This window comes from Cupressus sempervirens, chromosome 6 (assembly GCF_028749045.1).
Source record: "Cupressus sempervirens isolate cs-2001-9-10 chromosome 6, ASM2874904v1, whole genome shotgun sequence".
Lineage (NCBI taxonomy): Eukaryota > Viridiplantae > Streptophyta > Pinopsida > Cupressales > Cupressaceae > Cupressus > Cupressus sempervirens.
Window position 1 is genome coordinate 122,076,088 of NC_143123.1, and position 25,057 is coordinate 122,101,144.

Sequence of the window (25,057 nt, forward strand, 5' to 3'; positions counted from 1 at the left end):
TGCAATTTATTCCTATGGTACTTGCATTATTCTCCTCACACACCCCTATTTCTTATATCCCTCTCTTTCCCTCCTCTACAATTTCTTCCTTCTCTCTTTTTTTATTATTTTATTCAACTGAACCCACATCCACAATAAAATAGAGGTTGTGGATTGGTGATTTCTTGTGTGCCTATTCTCCATAGCAACAGAAGGCTTGGCATGCCATATTGATTCCATAGATAACACCTCTCTCCTACAACACGCCCTCCATTAAATAGGTTTGTACTTCAAAAAAAATTGGTCCACATGTAAATTCCCATATAGAAGTGGCTTGAAGAAATACCAAAATTTCCCTCTCCCTCTCTCTCCCTCTAGACAAATAGAATAGTTACTAATGGATAATAGGCTTTATCAAAAGTATTATAAACAATTGTCGACAAAAATAAGTATGATCAAAAACTAGTTTCCAAATACAAAATGATATACTAAATAAACAAAATAGATCAATCACACCAATTACTCCATCTCTTACTATCACTTCATATTATGTCATAGATATAATAAGCAATAGATGAAACAACTTCTAATGGTAAAAACAAAGAGGCTGTAGGTTTTCTCAACTAGGTAAACTCACCTCAAATGGTTCAATTAAATTCTACACATTAATCTAGAACTCAACCAATGAAACATCTCATTTTAAGTTGTCGACTCGTAAGCATCATCGAACTTATAACTTGCAAATCAATATAGTTTCACTATAAATTCTTAAGAATGCATGAAGCATAGCACCCTTATGAAATAAATCATAGGGCACAATTCATGATTTAGAACCTATACCACTTATTTCCATATCCAATACCGAAAAGGTAAAAAAGAACAATGTGCTCATTACTCATTTCAAAAATAAATCTCAATACGACATAAAATTAAAAACATCTATAAAGGCACGAGTCCACCAAAATAAAACAAGTGGCAAGATGATATATAAATTGCATGCATACATGTGTTTTCCTATTTTAGGATCCAACATTCTAAATTAAACAAATAGCCAATGATGTAATAAAATATAGATCCAAAAAGACACCAAACACATGCCCCAACTATTAAGTACATAAAATTGTATCTATGAGCAGTGCCAAATTTTCATGAACTTCATACCAATGAAAATAAAACACATATATTCATGTTTATATCCATCACATTTTTCACACTGTACAGAGCAATCCACATATTTAGTCCATCAAAATGCATCTAATAGGTGCTCCCTCTGCACCCACCAATCTTAGTGGCAAGCAATTTAACGAATAAATCCCTGGATCGACAACATCTAGCTTCAAGCCTTCAACCAAAATGATCTCCTGAAAAGATATTACAAAACATTCTCAAGTGAAACACAAATAAATGAAAATTAATAGATTGAATTCAATTAATATTTGTATGCATCTACAACTATCCATACATCCTTCATCAAGGAGCATACCATCTTAAAATCACAATGAAAATTGACATTAAATAAATCAACTAAACAAATAAATTAACACAATCATTATGTGGAATATGGTTGCTTGCATTCTAGAATGCATGTGCCAAGGTTAGAGTTCCATAATTTGTGTGAATATCCACTTGTCTCAATGCAAGTGTGTGCATGATTAAGAATATTTTAATTGGCTAAAACTCAAGCACAAAAAATTGACCAACTTCAAAAAAATTGGAAAAAAAGGCAGATATTTAGAATCTTGTCTTCTTTTTTCTTTCGAGTGTGTCAAGTCTCTCTGCCTCTCTTGAATGTTTTTCGACAAATTCAACTCACAACCCATGGAGAAGTTACTAACTCGCCTGAAAAGGTTGCGAGTATGGCGAGTGCTCATCAAGTTTTATCTATGTGCATGTGTGTGTGTGTGTTTCTGTGTCTTTGTCTAGGTGTGCAATTGTGGGTGTGCTCACATATGCTTGTTTGTGTGTGTGTGTGTGTGTGTGTGTGTGTGTGTGTGTGTGTGTGTGTCTTTGTTTGTTTCTGTGTCTATGTGTGCACGCACACGTGTGTGCGTGTGCAGGTGTGTTTGTGGATGTTTGTGGGTGTGTCTATGTGTGCCTATTCGCGTGAGTGTGCACGTGCGCATGCATGTGCGCGCGTGTGTTTGTGTGTCTTTATCTATCTCTGTGTCTATGTGCCTTTGTGTCTGTCTGTCTGTCTGTCTTTTTGTTTGTGTCTGTGTCTATGTCTCTGTGTCTGTGTGTTTGTGTCTCTATATGTTTGTTTGTCTATTTGTATGTCTATTTGTCTGTTTGTGTGTCTGTCTATTTATGTCTATGTGTGTGTGTGTCTATCTGTCTGTTTGTCTGTGTCTTTGTCTGTGTGTGCGCATGTGTGTACATGTGTGTGCGTTTGTCTGTGGGCGTGTGTATGTGTGTGTGTATGTCTATTTGTGGGTTTGTTTGTGTCTGTGTCTGTGTCTCTCTCTATCTGTGTGTTTGTGTCTGTGTTTATGTTTGTGTCTGTGTCTGTGTCTGTGTCTGTGCATGCATGTGGAGGCATGTGAGAGACATCCTTATGTTGAATTTTTTTATTGCAAAACCCCTCTAATCCAAAAGGTGCTTAAGAACCACCTAAACACTACAAGCATTGAACTTTGACAAGATCACTATAGAGCAACTACATCAATATCATATTGACCATGGATCATCTTGGTGGTAGCCCTTCCCATTATCTTTAGACTCTGTAATGTTCCCATTCTTGAACTAGCCATACGAAGTCAATTAACTACTTTTGTGATCAAGGAGTGGCAGTCCTTGAACACCAATAGCTAATAACCTACGTTATCGGAAGACATGTCCCCAAGGTATTCTCAGCCATCCCCATCGCAGGGACTAGGGGCACCTAGGTGACTTTGACTGTCTCCCAAAAAAACACAAACTTGAGAAAAAAAATTGGCTAATTATTATATTTTAAGATTCCATAATACATAAGGGCATGCTTTATCCATGTTTTCATACGAGTATTTTAAATTTTTACATATTTTAATTTTCACTATAATTATATAGCTGTCCCCTTTGCCATCCCTGTAAACAGCAAAACAATTTGGCATCCCAGAAACTTGTCAACCTATCCCTTGCCATCCCCATCTCAAAAACTTGAAATAAAAAATGTTAGTAGGAATAATTAGAAGTAGCTATTGCTAATATGTTAATAGATAAATAAGATAAGGGTTCACCATGAAGTGCTATAAATAAGACAGTTTCCTAGTTATATTAGGAGGAATAGGGAATTGATTCCAAGCAATGTTCACTTTGACAAAGAATAATGAGTAGATATTCATTATCAAGCACTCTATGTTGATCAAACATGGAAAGGAATAGTCAGCATGACATCTAGCCATCAAGAAAACCAATAATAAAGCAAAGATCATCTATGATCAAATGGCAAAGGATCCCCAGCATAGATGAAGGAAGCTAATCTTATCAGAGAATCATAGTACTACCATCAATTACAAGATCAATTGTAATCTGCATTGTCAATTGTGATGAGGATCTGACCAACAAATCAAAGAACACAAGCAGCAATGGCCAACATTTGCAGAGATGATGGCAGCAAGTGTGCATTAGCTAGATATGAATGAGGTCTTTAATATACATTGATTGATGATTCAAAATAAGGCTCTGGTCAAAGGAATGCATCCACATAAATGAAATATACAGATCGAATAGCATCCACGGCGTTGTTAATACAGCTCCTGTTGTGATTGGTCGAATTAGTGGGAAAAGGATAGAATCGGCATCATCCAAAGACTGAACATAATCAATTGGGACATCAAGCATATTGTTCATAGGTCAACATCCAATATCACTATGATCAGCTGTGGAATGGTAGTGGATGTCTCAGAGTTTATCAATATGTTCAGTCCATAAAGAATTTATAATGGATTGTTAACAACCAATACAGATCAAAGGCAATGTCCATTATCAGCAACTATGGAGTGACCATAATACGATCAGTATGAAGGAATAATGATTATGTGTAAGGAAGAAGTCAAATAACTATCAACTAGTTAAAAGGAGAATATTACCATCAATATCTGAAGACAACTTAATTAGTCAATAAGATAATGCGATGCTAATAAAGAAAAGTTGCAATCATGAAAGGATATTATCCTCATAACAAAGAGATGTAATACTCATCTATCTGGATTTTACAAAGAACTAATTGTTAGAAAGATCAGATTAACACATACATATCACTGGTGATGAGGTGGTAAGGAATAAGAGATTATTTAAATTACAATATGATACTATAAGATCTCATCAGTTGAGTACACAGCGAGTCATGTAGAAAGGATATGAATAGTTAAGTGGCATGATGACCAACAATTTATGAAAGGAATGAAGAGACCCGATGACATTATAACTATCATCAATTAAGAACAGTTACATACTGGTGGTTGTTATGAAGAGATATGATCTCTTGAGAAGAGAGACCAATTAAAGAAACTGTATGACTTTTAAGATGCAACTATTCGGAGAGGATAGATACATAAGGAAATTGAAATTGTTCATTCAACTCATTATTGGAAACTTATCAGTCCTTTTCTATCCATATTTGGATCTTCACGGTTGAGTATCTGCCTTTTGGCATTTAAAAGTTGCAAGAATAATATTGCAGATCAGAGACAGCACCAGTGATTGCAGGCATTAAGTGTGCATATCAGAAACAGCATCCATTGTTAAGTTGCAAGTATATAAGGCAATATTGAAATACAAACATATTGCCCAAAGCGATGTTATTATATTTGTGTAATTGCATTATTGTATCAAACATAGCACGCACATTGCCGCAACCATTACTTATCAATTGCATATTCATATTATAAGTTGCCCCATTTGCCTGCTAAAGGCCAAATTCAAGAGCCGATTTGATCCAATTCCACCTAGAGAATTCAATTTAAATTCATCCACAGACTGAGAAATTCGCACTAAATTCTGTTAGAGGGACCCTGTAGGAATTTGCAATGACTTTAACCAACTTTTTGAATGCCGCATGAGTCCAGAAAGAATTTGGACCCAATTTGTGCAAACATCAGTTATGTTGACTTTTCAATAAAGTTTTTGGCAAATAATAATCCCTAAACTGACTATTATAATACTAATAGTAATACTCACCTTCTGATAATACTCACTGCCTATGCATTATAATTTATCATCTCACACGACATTCTTCTCTAATAGCAATACTTCTGCATCCCAAGAGTTATGGTAGCCCGTGGAGAATTATTATTGTAGAGCTTGTGGATAGCGCAAGTCTTGTGGCGGAAAATTCTTTTTGCAGAACCTATGGGTAGTGATAGTCTTCTAGGTCTGGTTTCCTTTGTCATGTTATTGAAAGAGGTAGGGTTTTGTAACTTGTTTATTTAATATTTTGTTTGTTTTTTAAACCTTTTTTTTCAATATTTTTACAAAACGTAATGAGCTCCATAGTTTTATTTTAGCTTTTTGTTTTTTGTTTTGTATATTGTTTGTAGACTCAAAGAATGGCAAGTGCTTCTAGCACCAGAAAATCCCGCTTCAAAGAAGAAATATGCTCTCCACTATGGCAATATTTGGAAATGGTTCAACCAATACCCGGTAAAGGAGGTTTTTCGCATATTTGCAGCCATTGCAAAGAGGAATATAGTAGCTCTTATAGTAGAGTGAAAGCAGATTTGTGCTTTATTCCTTAAAAAAGCACTAAGTTTTGTATAGGGAAGTCAAGAGTTAATGGGGTGCTACCTAAAACCCTTATTCCAAACCACATAGTAAACAAATATATTCAAGAGAAAAAAACAAGCAAAAGCAGCAGCTGGGAATTATAGTTCTCATCCTTTGCAAAAGCCTAGAAAATAAACAAAAACAACAATTATGGCTTCAGTTTCCACTACCAATGAACCACCCACAAAGGGTCATCCATTCTTGCATGCTCCTCGAGAACCGGTTGCAAATAAGAGAGCAAAGGGGCCCTTGGAAATATCATTTCAGAATGAAGCTAGAGAAGTTACCAAGGAAGACAGTGAGATGCATCAATGCAATTGGACTGTCATTTGATGTTGTTCGCTCACCGTATTTGCAAAAAATGGTAAGATCAATTAATGAGGCTCCAAAGGTGTTCAAGGGCCCAAGTTATTACAAGGTGTGCACCACTTTATTGGACAGAGAGGTGATCCATGTAGAGGCTCTCATGCAGCCAATAAAGGATTCATGGACTGAAACAGGTGTGACCATAGTATCTGATGGATGGAAAGATGCAAGAAATTGTTCTTTTATCAACGTTATTGCAGTATCCACAAAAGGTGCAATGTTTTTGAAAGTTGTGGATTGCAAAGGGGAGGTGAAGGACAGTCCTTTCATACATTCTCATCCAATCCATTGAACAAGTTAGCCCCCAAAATGTGTTCACGTAATAACTGACAATGCCAAGAATTATAGGGCTACCAGATTAATGGTTGAGGAGGAATCTGAACACAATTTTTGAACACTTTGTGCTGTCCACTCAACCTAATGCGGCAAAAAATTGGCACTAATATTAGATGTATCAAAAAAATGCATGAAGATGCATAAGAGATCCAAATGTTCGTCACAAACCACCATATGGCGCAAGCCATATTTAGACAATTCTCAAGATTGGAGCTCTTCAAAGTAAGGTAAATTATTTTAAATATAAATATATTTTAGAAATTTAGACTTTAGTTTAGCGAAATTTCTATGTTTTTAGAATTTAATTTTAGCCTTCATTTTTATTTTTTATTGTTAAGATTTTAGAATAGGTTGTTGAGACCTGTATTGCCTCCAATACTATATTGTTTTGAAAAGCGTTGTGAAGGTTAAAGAGGCATTGTCTAGAATGGTAATCAGTGCTCATTGGAGGAGCATATGGAGGCAATCTATTAGTACCAAAGCAGCTGCCATAAAGGCAATGATACTAGATGGTTCTTTGTGGGATCGTGTCTTGTACTTCCAAAGGTTCACTTAGCTTATAGCAAGCATGATCTGATACAATGATATGGATAGGTCTTGCTTGGGTGAGGTATATGATGGCATAGACTTCATGATTAAGGATATTAGAAATATCATAAGAGAAAGATAGAGAGATGAGAGAGAGAGAGAGATCCTAAAGAAAAGTTTTTCAAGGAACTACAGACAATCATGGTAGATAAGGTAAGATAAGACAAATTTATTAATGTCTAACAAGAGACCACAAAGAGGGCCTAAGCGACCACTAAAGTACAACAAAAGAAACCAGCCAACAATGGGGCACAAAATGGTGATCGAGGAAAAGCAAAACAAAGACGAGGCGAGAGCAGCAACTAGTCGCCCCCACCATGGAGAAGAAATCCAAAGCTAAAGGATGCAGCCTAGGACAAGAGGAAGTCTAGTACCGTCTCTAAGGACTGTCGGAAGTGGAGAGTTTTTGTCACATGTAATTCTTGCGAGGCCTCAAAGACCTAGTGTGACTAGAGGAAGGGAGACCAAGCGATAACTTGGTAGCCCAAGTCAAAGTGATCGACAGGAAGGAGGTGATGAGTTGATCTGTGGTTTGTCTCGAAGGAGACAGAGTCTGTGAGGTATGGTCCCAAAGTCCCATAGTCTCCTGAAGATAAAGAGCAAGACACTAGTGGTTGTTGTATCCGAAGAATGACGAAACAGATTGGCACCCTTTGAAAAGACAATAAAATCACTGATCTCAAAAATGGAGCAATGGACAATAAAGTGTCTTTGACTCATGTCGCAAAGCTAGCAGATTTAGTCCTCTCTACCAATTTAGCAATCAATTTGGATACGGGGCCGATGGGAACCCACCTTGAAAGAGCTAAGGAGATATGAAGCACATGTGTCCAACGTCAAGAGATGTTTGACAAGAGCACAATAATTTGATCATGAATATCAATAAAATGCTCAGCATAGAAGGTCATGAATCGTAGAGCCCCCGTCCTCCCCCCCTAGGAGATTGACCCATGTGGTAATAATATATAACTTATATATTTCTATCTTGACATGCATGTTCAACTCCTACCAAAATGGGAGGACATGAGCAGGGGCATCCAAAGGGTATTGGAAGGGAGGGAGGCGTTCAATGTCAATCTCCACCAACCTCAGAAAAAGAAGAGGCTTGTGTATACCAGCAATGGGCCTAACTAGTGGAGTCAACCCCTGCAGTTGCCTCGGAGGAGCAATTAGCCAGGTACAAATCTTTGAGTCACCCCTCTGTCGAATCCACAAACTACCGAGGACGATGGAGGAACTAGACCATATCAAAGATGGCCTCGACCCTGAAAGGATGAGGCCCAAACTCGGCCAAAATGATACTCAGGGGGTACACTTGTGGCACTTGATGGTGCCCCTACAAAATAGGGTCTGGACCCTCTCAATTGAAGCCCAATTTGACTCCAACAAAGAGAGCCCCCCAAACTACTGAATCATAAAGAACCATTGATCTAATCAAAGCATCCAAGAGAGCCATTTTGGACATGGTGTCCTAAATCTAGGGCTGCATAGCAGCTCCCATATTAAAGTAGGGACCGAAAAACATGACTCCCAAGTACATGTATGAAGAAGCGGTCTCCACCTCGGTGCTCTAGAAGAAGTGGAGGTGGGAGGTCTTCAAGCAATGAAAAACCATCACCTGGGTCTTGCCCAAGTTAACCACCGTCTCGAATCATAAAATAGGCCAGGCCATCAAGGAGCCAATAGAGACCCTCTAAGGAGGGTGCAAGGAGAACTGCATCATCCAAGATGACAAGTAGGAAATCAAAGCCTGATATAAGCGGCAAACATCACCCGGGAGTGAGTGCTCATTGAGGAAAGCCTCCAACTCGTCGATGTAGCTGCCAAACAAAGTAGCGCAAAGAGCGTAGCCCTGCTTTACTCCAATGGTGCTCTGAATGGCATTTGAGAAGCCTTGCGAAGTTTTGAATCTACCCACAACACTCTCCTACAGTCTCATGGTGGTCGTCAACTAAAAAGAGATCCTTATGTCATGAAGGCTCTAAAAAAGAGAAGCTCAAGGGACAAAATTAAAAGCTTTTCTTTAGCCTCCTCGATGATAGCCCAAAGGGTCAAAACGCGGTCTGTGGTTTGAAAGTCTTCCCTAAAACTAGTTTGCTCCCTTACCCAAAGATGACATCTATCAAGCTATCCGAAAAGAATGACGTGCAAAACTGTGGCATACAGTTTGGAGAAAGTGTGTCCCACCATAATAGTTTTGTAGTTGTTAGGATCAGAATCCGGCCCGGCCTTGTGAATTGGATGGATGATATGCTGCGACCAGGAAGGGGAGAAACAAGTGCAAACAACCTTGTTGAGGAGAACAGTGAAGAAGGGGCCTAGAACCATGATGCCAAGCTTGAAGAGTTCTCCTTGGAACCCTTCCTCATATGTTTCTCTAACTATTGTTCATGGATTTAATAGCCTCCAGATATTGGAGAAGGTGAAGACGTGGCAATGGGGTGGTGGGTGAAGAGGGAAGGGAGGTTTGGGTTGGGGATATCATAGAGGGTATAGGTGCATGAGACCAAGGAGTTGCAATCCAAGACAGGGGGAGGATGACAAGGGAAAAGGGTGTGCTAGAAGGACTTCGCAGATAGGAGTGAAGCGCAAAGAGATCTATACTGCAATTAGAAGAACACTACTTCTTATGGTCGATGAAGCAGCAATAGGAGAGCCTCAACTAGATGAGCAAGGAGGAGGCAGGTCCTGGTGCCTTGTGCAAAAAGTGAAAAACATAAAACTAAAAAGAGCAACTGAATATTTCATTTTTTTTAAATTATATATGCCCTTACACCTAAAAGCATCTTATCTCAGTTTTCAAGTCAATAGGCAAAGGTAAAAAAAAGAATTCCAAGCCAAAATTGGATTACATTGTAGGGAATCAACAAGAAGATTGAACAAAATTCAATGGTGAAATCACATGTGAACAAGTTTGTAAATACTTTTGGCACATCTCGAGTAGTCTACAAAGGATTGGAAAGCCTCACTATTTATCTCAAGCAAGAAATAAGGGGTAAAATTGTTTTTTAAAAGATTTTCTTTTTTATACAAAAAATTCACTTTTCTTGTACAAATCTTCTTTATTTTTCTATCCTATTTTAGTGGACCAAAGAACAATCTCTAAGTACGCTAATTTTTTTCTAAACAAATTCTATGTGTTTTCATAAAAAATACTAATTTTAAAATTGCTAACCCTAGATTTTATTAATATTACTTTGATTAAAAAAACATAAATGTTAATATTTTTCTATTTAGATGTTATTGCAGCATTGTTGAGATTTATAGATGTCTTTATCGCAATGTCTCAAAACCCTAGTTAGAAGGGGGAATGCTTCTCTGACCCTTGGGAAAAAGAAAGAAGTAACTCGTTTTAATTGCAAAGCAAATTTTCATTAGAGAGGCATGCATTAACAAATTAAAATACCATCTTGCACATATACTAATCTGAGATACTGATCCATGCCTATATTTGTCTCCTAAGATCATGCATGAAAAGCAAGTTCAATTAGACACCTTGGAGCAGCAAAACAAAATTAAGGCCAAAAGAGAGGCAAAGAGAGATGGAAAGCCGTGGTGGAACTAGAAAGTCTTCTTCCATTCCTCCATTTCATCCATCTTTGGTTGCCAGGAGTCCACGTGCTAGTGCCAATGGCATTAGCAATGACAGTGCTAGCATTGGGCCTAGAGTTCATGCATCTACATTAGACCTATCTATTTGACCACGCACTACTCCAGGTTCTAAAGCATCAATTGAGAGGGTGGATTGTTACAAAGACTGGATTTAGAATGAAAGATTGCAGCATCAATTGAGAGTATGATCTGCTATGGTATGTCTGATACGAAGTATGTGTGCCCAGAAATTTACCAAATCACACAGTTATGAAGACTGGCTGAAAACTAACTTTGTCACCAATCTAAATGCTACCATTAACACGTTTACCTCAAATACGGTAATTAAAACAAACCCTAAGCAGAAGTCATGTGTGTCCAATCTTCAATATTATCCACTCGCCAATGATCACAATTCTGCCCAAACAATCAATTCAGATCCTTGCTGAAACTCACCAAATTCTGTCCACCTGAAAGTCAAATCGATCCTCTCCAATACAGATGCAACAATTGCCAATTCACCTCTGAATCAAGCATGCCATAACAACAAACAATAAGAGTGTCCAACTGGCCTATAATCACAAATTCTCCAGCCTCAAGAATCTTCCCAGATATAGTAAAAACAGAAGGGAATTCAATCGGAACAAATTCTTGGAATTAATTCACAATACCTCAGCTGTCAATTACAAACTAATTCTCAGCCTCAAACCCTTTTACTTCAGCACGGGCAAAAAATTCATAACTTCAGCAATGTCTGAAATATTCCAAATGGATATTTGCTTTGCTGCTGCTACAATGTTTAATTATATAAATTAAATTTTCCTATAGATTTTTATTTGATCTTATTGAGCTACACAGAAGTTGCAAAAGAATATTGTTTCTTTTTGTATTTTTCAGAATATAGGAATTACAATGAATAAATAACAGTAACTGCTAAAATAGAAGTGATAGAAATCATATGCGGCAATACATACTAATCTGAAAATGATTCTAAACCCATACCAGCAGAGTGATTTATTTCAGAATAGTACTAATACAGATGTACTTCAAACAAGGTTGACACTAGTTGAAGATGGGAATCAGCTACAATGAAACAAGTGCAAATGACAAAGCCCGAGCTGCTGCAATAAAACAACTCCAGTCTGCTGCAAATAAACACTCTAGAATTCCTCACATGAGCTGCTATAAAGAAACGCCAAGTTGAACCAAAGTGGTTGTCTTCCCTAAAAATCCACTACTTGCAAAGTGTGACTGCAATACTAGAAATCGATCCCTTGCCTTGATCAAACTGTATGCATAAGAACCTTTGAATCTGATTTTGTTGAGGGCTACATCCCAACAAATATGCTCTCAACACTAGGGTTTGTGTCCTAGGTGGAGAATGCTCTTCTAGAGCAATGGCATCCAAAATAGGTTGACAAAATGATAAAAGATACTCACCATTAGGTTACCATCTCCTTATATCCCCTCTCCAAGGCAAATTGAACCCTAAAAGAACCCTAAAGTGGATTTCATTTGAACTTTATAATATAACATCATTTCCCCTATAAAGGCATCCAAATAGAAAGAAAGAATTACTTTATTTATGACAAATAGCTCCAAGCATCAAATAAGTCCCGATAAGTGATAATCAAATAGTAGAGACTGAGCTCTTTCCAACAAGCTATCACACATTGGCAAATCGATCCAAATGGTGCTAGAAAACTCCTTATTACTCCAAAATGGCTAAACACTTAGTCTTGTTTAAATTATTAAAATGCAACTTAGGAGAATATTTAAATATATTAAAATATTTCCCAAGTAGCCAAGGAACAACCCAAACACCTCCAAAACATGAAAGTGAGTTTGTCACCTGCCTGTGACTAATGTCAAGCAACCTGGGCCAACTAATAGTCTCACCCTCAAATCTAGGGATACTCCTTAAAAAAAAGGAACACGCCCAAATCTCCTAAAATTGAGATCAGGGGTGATCTCATAGAACCTCAACTCTGTAAAACGTCACAACCTTCTAAAAGGTAGGAATCTCCTTCTAAAATCAAGGAACTGCTCTCAATTGATCTACTACTACCTAAAATACCAAATCCAAACACTGAGACCCCTGACTGGCCCCCTGATCACCATTGCCAAACTACAAGACTCCATAATAGGCTAACTCTCATGTCACTGCTAGACAGAACTAAAGAGGGGACATGACAATGTGACAAAGACAATAAACAAATAAGATAATCAAATAATCGGATGTTTCTCTCATCAAATGGACTCAATTTTATAATCTCCAAACGGCACAAGTTTCCCAAATGAACTCCACTTAAGAAGCTTCCTCCACACAACATTAAACTATAATAAAGTGTCATTATAATATAATTTATTAGTTGCTTTTGGCTCCCAAAAATGACCTTTTCCACCATAATAATATTCTGACACACAAGGCCACTGTTTCTTGTGCCCACGATTTAAAACTTTTCAACCCAGTTCCAACAAGCTATGATATTGAGGTGACCAACATTAAACACCAACAAAAATAGCAACCTCAACATTATTTAGATGAATAATAATAATAATTCACCCATCTTGCAAAAACAACTAAAGAAGCATCGGAATCGTAATCTAATAACACCAGAGTGTCTTGATGAAGAGAGACGATGAATGAACCTGACAGGGTGACTTCTTATAAATAAACGCTCCCTCCAAGATTCTTGGAGCTCGAACTAGAAGCCCGAAATAAAAACTAAGAGCATCACTCAACTCCTCTAACTCAACTGAGCTCATCGAAACCAACAGTTTGACTTACTATAGATAGTAATTCCCTCAAACAGAATCAAAACACATCATAGGCAGCTGGGAAGCCTATAAACCCACAACTGAGACCCTAAAATCCCATTGTTAGCTCAAGAGAGATGTGATGGTGAACAAACCAAGCCAACTGCAAGACCCTACTAAAAATGGGGTGTAATAACCACAACCGGCTATAACTTTGTGAAACACCAAATCCTTCTCAAATTCAATCGTTTGACATTTTGTCAAACACTTTGCAAGCAAGCTCTGATACCATTGTAATAACCCCAACCAGTTATAACTTCGAGAAAACAGCAAATTCTTCTCTAATTTAGTTGTTTAACATTTCATCAAATACTTTGCATGCAAGCTCTAATACCATTGTAATATCCCTTGTCAATTCAAACCTCAACTTGTTGATTTGTAGGTCAAGGAAAATTTTCAAACACTTCCAATACGATCTCTATACTTGTTGTTTCTGAGTTTCAGACTGATTACGCTTGCTTGAAATGATATCAAAAAGAATCTAAAAGCCTATAATTGATTTCTACTATAACTAAGAAAAAAAACTAAATGCATATAGATGAATTCTAAATGAGAAATGTGCACTTACAGCCAATTGGTATTTTGTCAAACAATTGGCATACAACTATTATGTTGATCATATATGCTATTAGATGGACATTTCATCAAATAAATGGTATGCAACATATATCTTCTCATTTGAATTCATTCCCATGTAAATGTTGCTATGAATTTGCCAAGACAAATGAGATTACAATAATGACTATAGCAATGCCAAATCTGATTCTGAGTTATCACTTACAACAGCAAAAATATATGCCTAAGATTACAATGCTAACTACTAACAGTTGCAAGAGGAGCCTGATAATAGTGATGCCCACTAATGGAGATGAAAGTTGCAATCGGAATCAAGCATAAATACTATAGCGCGGCAATGTTCACGCATACTGTAGAAGAAAGGAAAAAAATGATTACTATTGGTTGCCAAAGATAAATCTTTAGGTTTGCACTCGATAGTCTTTCAATATTCTTCAAACCCTTTGATTATTCCTTAACTTTAAGCACAAATAGAACTATAGAATGAAGTTCTCCTGAATGCCAAATTCAATGGATATTTCACCACCTCAAATGGTTGCAACACTAAAGAACTGACTCCTTCCAATGGCTAACTGAAATCAGAAACACTTAGTTTCTTTTCCTAAGTTCATATCAAATGCAATTGACAATAATAGGATGCTTAACAATGAAGCTCTCGCCTCTATTTATTCTTTTCCTTCACCCTTCTTGAAGGAAATAAAATATTATTTAATTGCATTCTCTAGAAGCTTCCCCCTTTCCAATACAATAATTAGTTGTATTTCTAGAAAATACACTCTCTAGAAGATTCCCCCTTTCCAATACAATAATTAGTTGTGCTTCTAGAAAATTAAATTAATTAAATATAAAGTCACCTTTAGATGTCTTTATTTGTTGAATTTAATTTAATTCATTTCTCCACTTGGCCTTCGGAGAATGAAAAGCTAAGAACTTCATTGAGGGTCTAAAAGATGAGAAACATTTCAGTCCGCCTTGAAATTGCTTGTCCTCAAGCAATCCAACAACACAATGAACTCCAACCTCCACCTAGATCCCAAATGAAGTAGTATGTGACATCCCTATGAACACTAAACCAACTGCAAACCAGCATCATCAAGACCAACCACATGTCCTGTAGCCTAACACCCAAAACTTGTATTGATGATGTAGAAGTCAAAATGTCACGAGAAGACAACTCCGTAGAAGATCTATGAAACCTCTTCTTCCTTGTATCCACCCACATAATATATATTGGATTGGAATCATGATCATCACCAACATGCGTTGAAAAAGATGTAGCTACAGGCGAACCATATGCACTCATGCCAACTGTATCAACAATAGGTGTAGCCACATCAAAATATATGGACACAGGAACAACACTAACTGCCGCAACAAAAAACTGAACCAAATCTACAGTTGATGAAAACTCATAATCATCAACATGTGCGCCATCATCAAAACACACATCAACTGCATGCATACTACTAAACTCCTCATTGGATGGTTCAACTAACACAGAAGTGGTTGTTCATATGACAGTATCCTTGCATGCTCCTACTCCCACTATTGTTGCATCGCCATCAAATACACGATCCGGGGAATTCATGCCAACAAATGCATCGTCTGACATAACCGGACATGAATTCTCATCACCTTCCACCTCAATTATGCCAAACTCATGCAGTATCTCATAAGAAATGTCCTGCAAATATGAAGCTGCAACAGTGTCATCACATTTCGCTCTTCGAAAAAGCAATATCATGCTCTACTCAAATCTTGGATTTGAAATTAGTTGGGTCATCCATTTGTGATTTTGATTCATCTCAGTCACTAGCACATCCAACTATTTCACAATATCCTATATCTGAGAATCTTCAACCCTTGATGGAAAAGTACAGCCTCTACAGGTATAATGAATACCAAACCTTCTGCCACCATCCATAAAGCTAAAAACCAAGTCCTCTAGTTGTGGGTCAAAAGAAAAGTGATATGCACTCCTCACAATGTAATGTTGATAAAAACTCCTAATCTCTGTCAAGTGCTCATCATCATCAAACTGGGATCAGAAGATAGCTCCAATCTCTGACTCTGAACTATTGGTCGGGCAAGATCCTAGGCAAACTTCTCAGCAAACCCAACCACAAAATCCTTATTGGGAAGCATTGTAGCCAAGGTCTCTAGAATCTTCCTCACCAATCGTTGTCTAGCACGAGAGCCCCGAATGAGAGTACCCTTAGATACTTTGTATGAAGCCTCTCGTACATTTGAACTCTCCAATAGATACTCAATGAAGAACTTTGTGTAGTAGAAATTATATCTAGAAGCATCGACATACTCCCCCGCAATCCATAGCTGATCCCTCTAAAGATGTGACAATGCCGACTGTCTAATGCTACCAGCTATATGAAAAGAAGAAATAGATTCACTTCCAGTAGAACGAAGCAAATCACCATGAGAGCTCGCCTCCACTGATGCTCTCACCTCCTCTATACATATTATACTCATATCCTAGAAAAATGTGTTCGCCGCATCATCGCATCCCTCATCCTCAATCGTAGAAGCAAACTGACCACCAACCACAATATGTAACTGAACAAGGTCTAGGGCTAGTGTCGACTATACCCATTCTAACTCCATTTGTAACCTTATCCAACTGTGATTGTGACTCTTGAAGGGCCAACTGAGTGTACTGAAGAGAGTCCACGGTCACCTCAAGCTCCTGGGTGAGCTCAGCCGCCACCTCCTCTTTCCTTAACAACATCTCATAGTAGGTGCTACCCCATTCTAGAAGGTAATCCCTGTCAGCAACTAACTAAGAGTAACCACATTTCAAGATCCTAACAACCTCTCGAAGTGCATGAACCTCTGCTAGAGAAAGAGTACTATCACTATGCTCATCAAACATAGAAGCACCCCAACCAGATGTAGCTAACATCTGACGGATAGCGTCATAATGCTCAAGAGCTAAAGAAATGTTACTACCACTCACCTTCAGCTGACAAGTCACATGATGCCTCTGTAACCCCTAACTCCTTTGCAAGCTTTCTGTCTCACTAACTGTACTGAGATAGGAAATTGAATCAGAACTCTTCACCACAAGATTGCTCATATAAGTGCTATCTTCCTCGTAGAATTCTGCATCCAACATACAATTGCCATGTACCTCAACCAACTCCTCATCCGAAGAAATGGAAGCCCTTGTCGTATCAATCTCCTCGCATGTCTCAACTTCCACCTCAATAGTAAGATCCTGTAAGCATTGATCCTAGGACTCGTCCAAAACCTCCTTGGAGTCGTCACCTAGTAACTGACAAGGGATGTCATTCCCAGTACATCTCATAGCATCATCAAATGGATCATCAAATGTGTCCATACTATCTGCACTGACATCTCCTGAGAAAGCCTCAACTGCAGACTCCTGACTCAGCGCCAGGCTGCGAATCAATAATACTAGAGCATAAACCCACATCTATTGACTCCGCTAAAACACCCACATCACCAACATCACAGCTGAGTGACTTTATTCATGCCTCTTTCCCACCTGAGGAAGCAACTGCCTCCTGCACTGTAGCAACACCATGAGATCTCCAATAATAATCTTGTCCTCAAGAAAGCCAAAAGTATCAATGGTAACAACTGCACTAACTGTAAAAACAGCTCTAGGAGCCTTAACCTACTAAAGCTCGGTGTGGCTAAGTCCATCGTCAACTCTGCAGATAGGACTAGCATGTGCCATACTAAATATAGGTACATCTGCATCAGGGACTCCTGTCGGGGACAAGTTTTCTTCCGTGCAACCTTGATGTCGGCCTTATAAAGGCAGAAACCATATACGTCGCTACCCTTTCAATTGTCTCTGAATTCGACAAGCTCTCCGTCAATCTCTTTTGATGAAGCTTAAGTCTTTTCATATTCTCCTGCAAAGCATTCATCTTCACGCTAGCTTTGTCATTACTCCATTGACTTTTAGAACTGCCAATCCTCCTATGTTTGTCCATGGCTAGAAAATACTAGAGTTTTGGTCACTCCAAATGATACTAGAGTTTTGGTCACTCCAAATGACACAACAAATCTGACAATAATATAAATTTCTTACCCCACAGGATGGCAGGAAACCGCTCTGATATCACTGTAATAACCCCAACCAGTTATAACTTCGAGAAAACAGCAAATTCTTCTCTAATTTAGTTGTTTGAAATTTCATCAAACACTTTACATGCAAGCTCTAATACCACTATAATATCCCTTGTTAATTTGAACCTCAACTTGCTGATTTGTAGATCAAAGAAAATTGTCAAACACTTCCAATAGGATCTCTATGTTTGTTGTTTCTAAGTTTCAGACTGATTATGCTTGCTTGAAATGATATCAAAGGGAATCTAAAAGCCTGAAATTGTTTACTACTATATCTAAGAAAAAAAAACTAAATGAGTATAGATGAATTCTAAATGAAAAATGTGCACTTACAACCAGTTGGTATTTTGTCAAACAATTGGCATACAACTATTATGCTAATCATATATGCCATTAGATGAAAATTTCATCAAACAAATGGTATGCAACATATATCTTCTCATTTGAATTCATTCCCATGCACAATGTTGCTATGAATTTTCCAAGACAAATGAGCTTACAATAATGACTACAACAATGCCAAATCTGATTCTGAGTTATCACTTACAACAGCAAAATTATATGCCTAAGATTACAATGCTGACTACTAACAATTACAAGAGGAACCTGATAATAGTGATGCCCACTGATGGAGATGAAGGTTGCAATGGGAATCAAGCATTAATATTGTAGCACGACACTATTCACACGTACTGTAGAAGCAAGGAAAAAAAAGATTGCTAATAGCTGCCAAAGATGAATCTTTAGGTCTGCACTTGATAGTCCTTCAATATTCTTCAAACCCTTCGGTTACTCCTTAACTTAAAGCACAAATAGAACTCCAGAATGAACCTCTCCTGAATGCCAAGTTCATTGGATATTTCACAGCCTCAAATGGTTGCAACATTGAAGAATTGATGCTCTCCAATAGCTAACTAAAATCAGAAACACTTAGTTTCTTCTCCCAAGTTCATATCAAATGCAATTGACAACAATCGAATGCTTAACAATAAACCTCTCACCTCTATTTATTCTTTTCCTTCACCCTTCTAGAAAGAAATAGAATATTTTTTAATTGCACTCTCTAGAAGCTTCCCCCTTTCCAATACAATAATTAGTTGTATTTCTAGAAAATACACTCTCTAGAAGCCTCCCCCTTTCCAATACAATAATTAGTTGTGCTTCTAGAAAGTTAAATTAATTAAATATAAAGTCACCTTTAGATTTATTTATTTGTTGACTTTAATTTAATTTATTTCTCCTTATTTCTCCACTTAGCCTTCGGAGAATGAAAAGATAAGAACTTCATTGAGGGTCTAAAAGATGGGGAACATTACATGGGGACATTACAAAATGATAGTCATAGGTGAATGCTTAGATAATTATCATTATGGTCTGGAAGTAATATATACAAAACAAACGACAGACTGTGACTATTCATGCAGTAATAAATGTTAACAATAATTACTGACAATGCAATTATGGTAGCAGCCAACAGAACAGCCTGATTGCAAAATGTGTATCTCCCACTCCTCTTTGGCAAGATCCACGGATTGACTTCTCCTTCGGGCCGCATCCGGATCAAACCGGAGGCAACCCGGACCTGCACTGGGATCAGACTACCAGCCTGGAACCAGGCCTTCCCCAGGGGAACCCTGAACTTAGCATGTGTTTGATCTTAGCCATCTTGTTTGGCCTTAATGTTTACATTTATTGGTTGTGGAAGAAGGCCTCAATAGAATCTTCACATAACCTATCAAAAAACAACTATGCTTGGCAAATTGGTTAGATAATAGTTGCAGAAATCATAAATAAAACATGAATGTTGATATTTAACGCATCCTTGCTGCTGTCGCTGTTCTGATCATTGTGTAAATATGACTAGAGAAAAACTGGCAATAAATGATAAAAACTATTAAAAATGCATAATACAAAACAAAGGTGATTAAAAATAACAGGATAAAACAGGAAAAGGATAGAAAGAACTCATTTTTGAATGCTCTCTCTACCTTATTTAAATTATGTGCTTCCATTTTAAATTGTGACAATTAAAACTATGTATACACTCTGGCTATACCATGTCGTTTCTATTTAAGTCTTATGTCAGTAAAGGTCAAGTATTAGTATCTATGGTATCCAAGTTGGAGAAATCAATGACCATCAGGGTGTGCTTATCTATGGATGATCATTCCCCAAGCCTACATATTTCTTTACTTACTCCTGAACCCGATTCATCATCATTGTTTCTATTTTCCCACCATATGCAGATAACAAAGAAGTGGCAGAAGTATGTATTTTTGTGTATCGCAATGGCTCAATAATTTTTAAAGATTGGCAGCAAGAAAGACTGTCACTGACATTTTAGTTTTTGGCAATCACTAGCCCATTGTTTATCTGATGGTAATGCCACCTTTAAAATCCTCAATTAAATTTTCAATTAAAAATACACAATGGGACATGAACAGGCAGGAGGGGCAGCAAAGAGCTGTTTTCAAATTTATTTATCTTTATTTAAAAATGACCTAAGGAGACATCTATATTCAGAAACTGATATGTTAATAGGGAAAGCTGCAAGTATAATCATTTTAGCCAAGCAACACAGGAATCAAATCCAATGCTTTAATTTTCCAACTACGAAACTGCACCTCTTACCTTACTTTCAAGAAGTACCAAATGTGATGGAATCAGATCATCATATGCTGCAACTGACAGGTAGTCAATTCCTACAATTCAAATAAACAACATGGTGAGAAGCACAAAATCAACATAATCTACAAATTAACATATTGAGAAACTCAATGTTTTGAAAACAAATAGATCCATAAAAATGTGTACTGATCAAGTCAAATTCTATAAATCCTAAGGATATGCGCAAGTCAAAGAATAGAAGAAGCATCGTCAAATTCCATGAAATTGAAAAATATCCTAGATAATATTTTATATTACAGAGTAGACATGATGCATTCCAGCATCAGGGGCCTTTCTCCAAGTCATATGATGCCACATGTAACTATTTATTAAAAAAAATTGCTGCCTGAGGATTAGAAGAGGCTGTAGAGGAAGTACTCATCTTCCATCTAGAATTGCCACACCTAGCCCCCTCAACCCTTCACAAACCTCCATGAGAAGCTCAAGTCATATTATGGATCTTCCCTAATGATGGACAATGGCGGTTTTGATCCTTAGAAGAGTTAATGAAGAATTATTAACAATGTAGGCTGACATGGTTAGATTTGCAAAAATATAAGCCAACGGAAAAGTGCTAGAGACCTAGTCCCTTCTTCTAACGCAAGGAAACAAATGATAGTTTTAGCATAGATCATGCAAACCTACTCAATAACTACGGAGGAAGACTAGTTAGTGTGATGGTGTTATTGTCATTCCAGTAGAGCACTGGGAACTCCCACATCACTGTTTTTTCCATTGCCAACAGCAATTCATTGACCTTGGAAGACCCCACCTCACAAAGGACTTGTAATACCATGTTCTTAGGAGAATTAATTCAACCATATTATGCTTTCATTAGATTATTAGTTAATAGCATGATTAAGGTGGTTCCTTTGTGGCTCCTTCAAATCCCATTTGATACTCGAAGTATTAATATTTAAATAAATGGTTATGACTAGTCCTTGTAAGCCCCTTGTAACCATTCTGGGATGACTCTTCATATTATGTGAAAACACATATATGACACTTGTAATAGAATTCTAATTCTTACGTAGAAGAGAATATGCTTTGGAATTATTAAACTTATCAAGAATCCTTATAACTTTTCTTTTAAAGCTTTTTGACACCATGTAATAAAATGGGAGTATACACACATCTGCATGATATGTAATGTCTCTTTTAGATAAAGGCGAATTGATATTGAAGGCATGGTATATTCATGTAAACATAAATAGTAACATATAGTAACAGGAACATAAAAACATCTATATAATATGAGCATAACCATGAACTTGGCAATAGGTTCTGATAGAGATCTAGGAATCTTAAACTTTGCTATCAAACACATCATGGCTTTGAATACTTATGCACATTAGACTCATTAATTGGTATATTAGGTTGACAAAATTGAAACATTAGCTGTGAAGCATTTTATGTTATGATTTGTCATGAACCCCAACAATGATTATAGAATCTAAACAAATATGATATATCCACAATGGCATAATATATTACAAATATTATAATAATATATTATAAAGAATATATAAGTATAAAAAATATAATCTAAATCAGTAGGAAAAAATAATATATCACTAATGTATATACAAATATATCATCTCATTTTTATATATGGTTACATTGATTAATTATTGACTTTTTAATTATGTTATCTCATAACTATGTTTACATATATGTATTAATAACAATGATATAATTTAAATAATAAACAATAAATAAAATAGATGATCATTCTATAGCACATGTTTAATATTAATTTCAAATTAATAATTCATAAATTGTAATTAAATCGACTTGTTCAAAGTCATTTAATATAACCAATAGGACATGATCTTATCCCAACACCACCCCCCCCCCCCCCAGCGTTGCCATGTATAAATATAGAAGGTTCAAGCAAAGGGGAGGACTCATAACAAAAATCACATCGAAGAAAAAGGAAACTATACTCCAAAGGTGATCAGCTAATAAATGCAAGGCAAATTGACTCATATAACATGGCGGGAAATGAGATGAGGAATATGGATGAAGGAAATAAAGAAAGTCAGTCAAAATCCATTCTATGACAACGTGGAAAGGTGTCGTCTTACTGTTTGGTAGATTAATGCATGGAACTAGGAAATTAGTGAGAAGTAATAAGTAAAGAAACAGGATATCACTCATAATCAAAGAATAACAAAATAACATAGCAAATAGATTTGGAAAAGGATTCGTTCTTGAAACAAATAAAATACCAAACATAAGAGAGTTAGAGACAAGGCCATTGTAACGGTGGAGAACATTGACTTTTGCAAAAGATATTAAAAAGGAGAGGAAAATTTATTAAAGCAAAGCATAAAGTTCATTGGAACAAAAAAATGGAAGATAAAGAATGAGGAAATTAAATAATAAATACCATTTAAACGGGAAAGAGCGTTAGTCCCATCTTGGTATGAGATGTGGGCTGTGTAAAGTTTAAGAAATGATAAACAACTTGAGAGGTATGAGTTGCAATTTATTTATTTTTTCTTTATTGTTGCAATTTATTTTCCTTTATTATTAAATTCTAGAATATTATTAATGGCTAAACATGCAAAGCTAAATAGGGAAACCTTATGGAATGTTATAATAAATATACTTATAATTATGAAAAATTCAATCTTTTACTCTGTACTAAGATATGTTGAGATTGGGAGTATGTGGAAGGGAGAGACAAAGTAATACATGATGAAATTCCATGAAATATATATAACAGAGATCTATTGAAACATTAGGAATAATGATCGCTAAGTATGATTCAAACTCTGAAAGGGCAATTATAGAACAAATAAAGAAAGGTCCTAAAATGGATCATTATATGATTGATTTCTGAATTTATTTTGACATTATCTTGGGTACATTCTGATTAGCTAATGCGAGTTATTTTACAATTATGCACCTAATCTATTTTGTTTTATCTCATCATGGAAATTACATACCTCTAGGAATCACATTATAGATAATTGATTTCAATATTATGTGGTAATGAATACATGAAGCAACTCTAGAGATGTACTGAACTTCTAAAATATATGTTATGATCATACTCTATGACTCATTATAACCAATCAAGTTTATCATTACATTCAATACCCTTTCGCACCACAAAGGAGCCACAAAGGAACCACCTTGTTGCATCTAAGAATCTGGTCAGTGTTCTTATGATGTGAAAGGAGCAAGATAATCCTATAGTAACTTACATTTGCATATGACACAAGATTTCAAATGTTGCATAGAGTACTATATTTTGATTTGATTTTTGGGTACCTTTTGAATCTCATCTAAGTAATGTTTATGAGCGAATCTGAACTTGTTCAGGAAAAAAAAATGTGTGTTTTAGTTGGAAGAATTTAATGACAAACCTTAGATATTAGAAGACCTCTTATCGTCAAGTCTATCACCTTCTCAAATACTTCATGAGACCTTTCCTTAAGATGCATAATGATGTTTTCATCTCTTCTAGTTCAAGCCAAACTGCAGACCTGAGCTTCTTTCATGGTCCCTGGCTAGATCTTCATCCAATTCATGTTTCTTTGAGTGGTCCTTCACTCACAGTTACTTACACCAAGGCATTTTATCCTAGTACTTGAAATTTACAACTAGTTGTACTTACCAGATTCCCTTGATCTATTTTAATTATGTGTGAACACTAGCATAATTATCTATTTTAAGATGCATAATGATGTTTTCATCTCTTCTAGTTCAAGCCAAACTGCAGACCTGAGCTTCTTTCATGGTCCCTGGCTAGATCTTCATCCAATTCATGTTTGTTTGAGTGGTCCTTCACTCACAGTTACTTACACCAAGGCATTTTATCCTAGTACTTGAAATTTACAACTAGTTGTACTTACCAGATTCCCTTGATCTATTTTAATTATGTGTGAACACTAGCATGATTTCCTTCTTTATTTTCTTTTATTTGCATAGAAGAAACCACCTTTAGCAAAGGCCGGAAGAATGATGAAGATTTTAGAATACAAGCTAACTTAGCTAGATTACCATGAAAAAACTTGACTGTTATTACAAAAAATGTATCAAAACAGCTACCTGGGGCATAGTGAAATAGAACTTAGAGCTAAAATGACAGGTAAAGCTAATTGTCATGCACAGTAATATGCAGTGTCGATTTTCCCTGTAATTGCCTTCATTTGTGTAATTTTTGTTTTGCTAACATTAACATGGTACCTGAGCAATTCTAGTAGCAAGCTCATAATCAATCATCCTGCTGATGATTATGCTTTTATGGTGGGGAATAGATTGC

The 25,057-nt window shown here is 36.5% G+C and overlaps 1 protein-coding gene across 1 annotated transcript in view; it reads right to left on the reverse strand.

Annotated features, from left to right (window-relative positions):
* Nucleotides 1-943: 943 nt before the first annotated feature.
* Nucleotides 944-25,057, reverse strand: part of LOC149551526 (cyclase-like protein 2) — a 175,723-nt gene continuing 151,609 nt past the window's right edge. Inside the window, exons 5-6 of the mRNA XM_089787024.1 lie at nucleotides 20,746-20,816; nucleotides 944-1,340 (exon numbers count right to left, since the gene is read on the reverse strand). Of these exons, the coding sequence (XP_089643150.1) occupies nucleotides 1,215-1,340; nucleotides 20,746-20,816 (197 nt within the window). The 3' untranslated portion in view covers nucleotides 944-1,214. The remainder of the gene's footprint in view (nucleotides 1,341-20,745; nucleotides 20,817-25,057) is intronic.